The sequence below is a fragment of the Enhydra lutris genome, unplaced genomic scaffold, assembly GCF_002288905.1.
Source record: "Enhydra lutris kenyoni isolate GAN:26980312 unplaced genomic scaffold, ASM228890v2 scaffoldscaffold37, whole genome shotgun sequence".
Taxonomy (NCBI): domain Eukaryota; kingdom Metazoa; phylum Chordata; class Mammalia; order Carnivora; family Mustelidae; genus Enhydra; species Enhydra lutris.
Genome location: NW_019154121.1, coordinates 14,106,016 through 14,113,707, shown reverse-complemented (window position 1 = coordinate 14,113,707; position 7,692 = coordinate 14,106,016). Strand labels below are relative to the sequence as shown.

General features: G+C 39.3%; 1 protein-coding gene across 3 annotated transcripts in view; it reads left to right on the top strand.

The window, feature by feature from the left end:
• The first annotated feature begins 307 nt into the window (after window positions 1-307).
• Window positions 308-7,692, top strand: part of LOC111154493 (embryonic ectoderm development) — a 29,087-nt gene continuing 21,702 nt past the window's right edge. The window contains exons 1-2 of one of the 3 annotated variants that reach the window (XM_022514109.1): window positions 308-704; window positions 5,955-6,107. In XM_022514109.1, the coding sequence (XP_022369817.1) occupies window positions 591-704; window positions 5,955-6,107 (267 nt within the window). In that variant the 5' untranslated portion in view covers window positions 308-590. The remainder of the gene's footprint in view (window positions 705-5,954; window positions 6,108-7,692) is intronic. The other 2 variants (XM_022514107.1, XM_022514106.1) reach the window with 2 other exon arrangements.

The window sequence follows — 7,692 nt, the reverse complement described above, 5'->3', positions numbered from 1 at the left end:
TTTGTTCTCCGAGTTCAAGATTAAGGACACTTGGCATACGTCGCTAAAGCAAGAGGTGACTTCTCGTATCTTCCCCCATCCCCTGGGACATCGGTGGTCTAGTCCATTCTACAGACTTTCGAGTCCTTGCAGCGGGTCGGGGATCGAAGGATTGGGCCGATTGCGGCTGAAACGTCTTTGGAAGGAGGAAGGGGGTGAGGGGGCATCCCTTTGAGTTCCGCCTCTTCTTTATCGAGACGGCAGTAGGGAAAGGGGACGTGCGAAATACTGCTCTTGATAGCTAACGGATCTCACCTCTCCGTGCAAACTGCCGGGAGGGCGGCGGGAAAAGGGCAAGACGGGAGCAGGGAAAGGGAAAGAGCCAGGAAGCTGCGCGGGAGGGCGCGCACGCGCGCCCCTTTTTCAGCAGTGTGGCGGGGTCGCACGCACGCCCGCCTCGGCGGCTGGGCGCGGTTTGCGACAGTGGGGGGAGCGGTGGAGGTGGCGGCGGCAGCGGCAACTTTGCGGCAGGCTCCGGCCGGGCTTGCTTGACGGCGGTGTGGCGGAGGCCCCGCCCTAGGCGGCAGGAACCTGGAGGGAGGCGGAGGAATATGTCCGAGAGGGAAGTGTCGACAGCGCCGGCGGGAACAGACATGCCTGCGGCCAAGAAGCAGAAGCTGAGTAGCGACGAGAACAGCAATCCGGACCTCTCTGGAGACGAGAATGTGAGTGCAGCCCAGAGCAGTGCGGACGGGACTCTGGAATGAAAGTTTTAAATTCTTTTTAAAACTCGGCGTGGGGGCGGGCGGGCTGCTGTGGGGGGGAGGGAGAGGTGTCACCGTCAGGAAAACGCGGGCGTGGAGGAGAAAATCGAACTTGTCTCTATGGGGATTTTGAGCAGGGGCCGAGAGCAAGTAGAAACTTGGCGAAGGAGAGGGGTTTTAGAGAGAGCGTGATAGGCGGAGGGTTTGAAGGGTTCCGCTGTGAGATCCTTTTGCGTGGTTGGGCCTTTGGGAGATTTTGGGGGGAGAGCGGATCTGAGATTCCAGTAGTTTAAAAGGCAAGTTAGAAGTTTTTCTGAGAAAGTTGGAAGGAGGAGCCAGCGTGAGTTAGCGACTCTTAAGAAATTTAGGGTTTGTGTCACTTTTCGACCCTTACAGACTCTTCAGGATGGAAAGAGCAGTTAGATCTTCGGCTTAGGGGGTTTGGGTGACTCTTCTAAAGGTGGGATTTTATGTCTGCTCCTGTCCTGCGGGTGGAGTTGGGGTATGCCTGACAGACGGCTTCTCTTCCGAAGGAGCTGAATTGAAAAGGGTCGTCTTATGAGTCGGAGGGGGAAACCACCTTTGATGTAATAAGAGTCGGTTACTATTTTTAAAGTTTTTACTAAAATGAAGGGGATGACTTGGAAGATTTAAGCAACAGTGGTAAAGACGATGTCTTTAGGTGTGGGCTCGTGGCTTTGCAAATGTAAGGCTTTTGGAATCAGATATTTTTTAAAAAATACTCTGAAATAGATCTCGGTAATCATCTAGTGTTTAGGTAAGTTGCCAGTAATAAATGAAGTGACGTTAATTTTCAGTTTTAAGTTTATATCAAATAAGGTCAGCGAAGTGTCTTGGCAGTTCACTCAAAAGTTATCCAAATGTGAACCTCCTGTGATATCTGAATATATTTTTAAAATCTTTATAAAGTGTTGTTGGAGGGTGATGTCAATTTTTCATTTTCTCAGTTGGGCTAGTTTTAGGAATAAATGCTATCTTACACACCCAGTTACTAAATTCTACATCATTACTTCACTAACAAGCATATATAGAGAGTGGTGTCATAATCAAAATTTTCACTGAAGAGATGGGAAAGAATTTTTGTAGACAGGAGAAAGATATTCGGGGGCTTGTCAGTTTTTGGGATTTGGACTTGAAGTTTCTGGAAAGTTTAGGTGTTGAACGTTACTTTAAACCTTTTTCCGGGGGCTCTGGGTGGCTCAGTGGGTTAAGCCTCTGCCGTAGGTCAGGGCATGATCTCAGGGTCCTGGGAGCTAGTGCTGCAGGGCTCCCTGCTCAGCAGGGAACCTGCTTCCCTCTCCCTCTGCCTGCCTCCCTGCCTACTTGTGATCTCTCTATCAAATAAATTTTAAAAATCTTAAAAAAAAATAAAAACATAAACATAAGTTTTTCTGGTTTGTGCTTCCCAATCTATACTTTCTAACGTTTTTGATCCTCTTCATTTCAGTCCTTGGAGCCTGTTTTATTTCTGCTTCTTAGAAATATTTTATGGGCGCTTGGGTGGCACAGTCTTTAAACATCTGCCTTGGGCTGGGGTTATGATCCCAGGGTCCTGGGAGCTAGTGCTGCAGGGCTCCCTGCTCAGCAGGGAGTCTGCTTCTCCTTCTCCCCCTGCCTGCTACCCCCTTGCTCGTGGGCGCACTCTCTGTCAAATAAAGAAATAAAATAAAATCTTGAAAAACATAAAATAAAAATAGAAGTTTTTCTTTGCAGATTAGGTTAGCGGTTAGGAGTACAGATTGGATCCACATGTTAGGTTAAAGTTCCCATTCTACTCCTTACTGGTTGCCTGACCTTGAGCAAGGTACTTGATCTAGTTTCCTTAATTTCTTAGAAATGGGGATAATAATGGTATTTACCTCAAATAGTATTTGTGAGGACTAAATGAAATAATACAGGTAAAGGGCTTAAAAGAGTCTCTGCCCCAGAAATACTATACAAGAGTTATTTATGCGATCTGAAGAGAAATTACTGTGAAGACTTCTGCTTCTGGCCCCAGCACATACTAAATAAATAATCAAGCAGAAATGTAATGAAAATGTCAATCATCTATTTAGACTGAGGAAGATTTCAGGGGACCAAATAAATGGAAAGCCTTTTTGGTAGACCCTTAAGGAGGATATATTCTTTGCATTCTGAAGCTACTGAAAAACAGTAGATGAAGCCTTTATTTTGGTTCCCTCATTTATGTAGAGACTTTAAGCCTTTTTAGTGCCTTGACCACCTCAATGAATCTTGGGTAGCCTTCTCAGAACAACATTTTTAAATTTATAAAATATAATGTATAAAGTTACAAACAAAATAATAAAATTATGAAATATGTTATAAAAATTTCTCAAAACAAATTTAAGATTTGTTTTAATAGAGTGCTTTAATAATAAAATGGTCAAGTGCTAATTTGTACATCCAGCATGGGCCTCAAACTCAAAGGCTGGAGATAAAAAGTTCTATGTTTCTCAGACCCAGCCAGCCAGTGCTTCTGTATTAGCACATTAAGTAACAGATCTAGGAGGGGGTCTGGTAGTAATGATGGACATAAGGCAGTTTTCTGAGATCTGCATCTAATAGAATATATGAAAATACTTGATTTCCGTGATGAGAAAGTGACAGCTACAGTAGTAGTCTCATGTATATTACCTTTATTTAATAGAAGGAAATGTTAAATTTCAGTTAAAGATGGTGAAAATTAAGTGGGTTTGTGTGGCCATTTAAATTCACAGGCCCTCAGAATTCCACCCAAAGATCCCAGATCCAGGACTTAGGTTAGAAGGAAGCAGTAAGGAAAGATAGTAGAGAACTCTAGGAAAATGAGTTCAGAGAAAGCTAAACGGGCAGTGTGGTCTTTCTCTTGAGGGAACTGAATAGTGATGAGAAGGCCAAAAGCAAGTGAGGAAAGAACGTGGTGTTTGAGTTGGGAATTGAGTTGGGAATAATCTGAGCAGTTACTACTATGTATATGAATCAAAGAATTGAAAGGACATATTTTAAGTTTTTTGTATGTGTATATGCCATTTTATTGAATTTTTAAAAGGTCTCATGACTTGCAGAGTATGTAGCTTCTATAAGAGTATTAATGGTTGCCTAGTAGAGGGCTGAATCTGAAGACTTAGACTTTGCTTAAGTAACCCATGGCAAGATTAAGGGACAAATTACTCTCCCTGTCTTGCTTGTTTGGCCAATGAAGATGGTAGTGCCATTTCATCATTCTGTACCTTGAGAAGGGGCCATGGTGGAAGTCAGCCTGTACACAGATACTCAGCGAAGGTTTGATTTTAATTTAAAGATAAAGTTAAAGCGTTGTGACTGCATTGCATTTCCATTTGATTCTTTCGTGATTTTCCTTTGGAGGAGATGGGTAAGTGGTCAGAGTTAAAAAACAAAACAGTGTTTTTTGTGTTTTCTTGGTTAGCAATTGAATTTTGTGCCAGAAAGTAAAGAAGCTGGTGAATAAATGTCAGTTTTATCATTTTACTTCTCTAGTGTTAAAGGACAGTTTTCAGAGAAAGGTAAGTAAAAGATGTTAAATTTTTATTTTACACTCATATGAGGGAACAGGCACGTGTGAGTCAAACAGTATACATTTATACATTAAAGGAATGTAGAGGTGAAATTGCAGATGGAGACCAAAGTTTTTTCCATTGTGGAAGGGAAGACATTTTAAGCCTCTACCTTTGGAGACAGAATTTACACAACTGTCAGTTACTCACAGTATAACAAGAGTTATAAAATTGTTCAAAGGCAATGAAGAAGGCTGGAATCTGTAATGTGGAAAGGTGTGCATAAGATAGTGCATAGTTTTTCACTGAAAGACGGTTAATTTTCTACACTGGGTGTTAACTGTGTGAAACTGTGAAGAGGGCAGGAAAGAGATATAAACCATGATTTCAGCCTAGGAACTGAACTTTTAGAATTTTACATTTTCAAATGTCTGATTATATTTATATTAAATTACAGTTCAGATATTGAGCACCTGCTATGTATTATCTATCTGGTTTTTTCATCCTAATTGATAATATTGGAGAATAACAATTACAGTTTTTTAAAAGGTAGGAACCATTTGAAATTTTGAAAATCACCCCAAGAACAGTTGTGTAATACCACACAGTTTTTAGGGAATTTGTATGAATTTTTTTATATGTTTTTTGACACTCCAGTTAATTTTTTACCTTCTGTAAACATAAAACTAGGAAGCAGTCATTTAGAAATAGCCCCTAAGGCTGTGTTTCCTAGACTTGTTCTAATAGATATTAACAGGCATTCCATGAAAAAAGCCTTCCTCTGGAATGAATTTAGGAACTATTGCCTTAAGGCGATAGGTTTAAATAAATCTCTTTATTCCAGAGAACACATTGGAATATGTAATCAAAGGAGGTAGTTAAATCTTAGATTAGAGGGCCAAGAATGTATTTTGTGGACTGGAGATAGGGTATAAATTAAGTGAATTTTCATGGTTTCCTGCAGTTGTTTCTACATTTGAAAGGATTTTACTTTAATTATGGAGAGTTTCTGGAATTCTATAAGTATCATTATTACATAAGAGCTGTGAGGCAAATGTCACTTGTAAATAGCACAGAATATGTAGAATTTTTTAAAAATTCTAAATGGTTTGTATTCTAATTAAGCTGAGTTTGAACAATAACAGGATTTTCAGAAACTACATCTAAAATAAGAAGCACCAGCATTCCGTCATCCTAAGATGCCCATTAACCGCTGTACTCCAAGCTGAGCAGCTGTCAAATGAATTACGAAGACATGTAGTTCAGTCAGATTTAGGAGTCACAGCTTTGGTTTGAATCCCAGCAGCTCTAAGTAGCAAGAGACCACTTAACGCTCTCTAAACAACACTTCCTTATCTAACAGTACCTTCTGTGAAGAGCTGTAAAGATGAACTAAGCCAGTGTGCTAAGGTGGCTGGCATAGACCAGTGCTTTGTTATTAAAGGCAATATTATTCTTGCCAATATTCTGATTAGCTTTTTCGACTGTATTGTTGCTGAAATAACACAAGTCTATAAATCCTAATGTTTAGCTGGTTTGCTTTTTATCCTGTTTGGAGACAGGAATATATTTTTCCATTTCTTGCAGAATTTATTAATCACTAAGGTCAGTCAGCAGCTGCCCAGCACAAAGTCATTTTCTGCTACATACAGTGTTTTGTTTCATGGAATTTTTCCTGATTTATTGCTTACAGGACGATGCGGTCAGTATAGAAAGTGGCACAAACACTGAACGCCCTGATACACCTACAAATACACCAAATGCTCCTGGAAGGAAAAGTTGGGGGAAGGGAAAATGGAAGTCCAAGAAATGCAAATATTCTTTCAAGTGTGTAAATAGTCTCAAGGTATGTGCAGAAAGATCCTGTGGGCTGAATGCCAGGCTTCAGAATTATTTCTCAGTGGTAAACATTTTATGCACATTGAAAATACTTTAAAATTAGAGTACTTTGAAAGTTGTTTTGTTTTGTAGCATAGACTAATTTCAGTGGGTAATGCCTAGTACTACTAGGTTTTCTTTATATTCTGCATTCAGAAAAAAAGATTTGGGCTATGTTATTCTTCCTATTTTGATAAAACTTTAAAAACAAAGCCACTTCCTGATACCTCTTCATGATAAGAACTGAATGTGACCCATTAACTTTCAGTCAGCATAAATTGAAACAGATGTCCTTGTGCAGTTTTTAAATATTTAATCCTTATCATTTGTGTTACTTGAAATTGTTTTCAAAGGAAAAGGTATACATTAACATTTTCTTACTATTCAATATTTGGGGAAGGCAAGGTTTTGGAGTTATTTAAATTACTACTTCCTCAATAGCATTTTTATTTTAAGAAGGATTAGTGATATGTATTCAAAATATTTTCCTTTACATATTATGTATTTTCTGTTTTTTTAATTTAGGAGTATTTTTCTTAAACTGAGCAAAAGTATGCATTGCATTATTTTATACATATGTAAGTTAGAATCTTTTATAAGTATCTGAATATACTTTTAGGTAAAGTATTCAGAAAGCATTAGAAGCTCTGGCTGTATGGAAATTATTTTCCTGTCTGTGTAGCAAAATACATTGCTTAGTGTGCCAAATTAAATTCTCTTAAAAGGAGGGAAATAAATCTTAGTATATTTAAAAAAAAAAAAGTGTCCATTATAGTTTTATGTTAATATTTAGTTATTTTCACCTGTTTTTTAGGTAATGTACTTGGGAGGTGTTGGTTTTAACTGTTTAAATAATTTGATTAAGTATTTCAGAAGCCTAAAGCTGTGGCTTTTCAAAGGATAAAAAATCAAAGTTTTACATTTTAAAAGTGAATGTGAAAGTTAATGTTCAGTGCCAGGAGATTGCCAGTAAAATTCTAAGGCTGAAAAATAACTTCGAATAAAGTGAATACTGTTGACCCTTGAACAACTTGAAGGTGCCACCACCCCCACTCCTGTGCAGCTGAAAATCCAAGTTTAACTTTTGATTTCCCCAGAACCTAACTACTAATAACCTCCTGTTGATCAGAAATCAGTAACATACCTTACCAATAACATAAAGTCGGTTAACACATGTTTTGTGTGTTGTATATATTATATACTGCATTCTTATACTAAAGTAAGGTAGAGCAAAGAAAATTTAAGAAAATACATTTGCGGGACGCCTGGGTGGCTCAGTGGGTTAAGCCTCTGCCTTCCGCTCAGGTCATGATCCTAGGGTCCTGGGATCGAGCCCCTCATCAGGCTTTCTGCTCAGTGGGGAGCCTACTCCCCCCCCACCGGTCTCTGCCTGCCTCTCTGCCTGCTTGTGATCTCTGTCTGTCAAATAAATAAATAAAATCTTTAAAAAGCAAAGAAAAGAAAGGTATCCAAAAAATCCATGCTTAATTGGACCTGTGCAGTTCCAACCTGTTGTTCAAGGGTCACCTGTACTTGTTTTTTATGCACCTCAT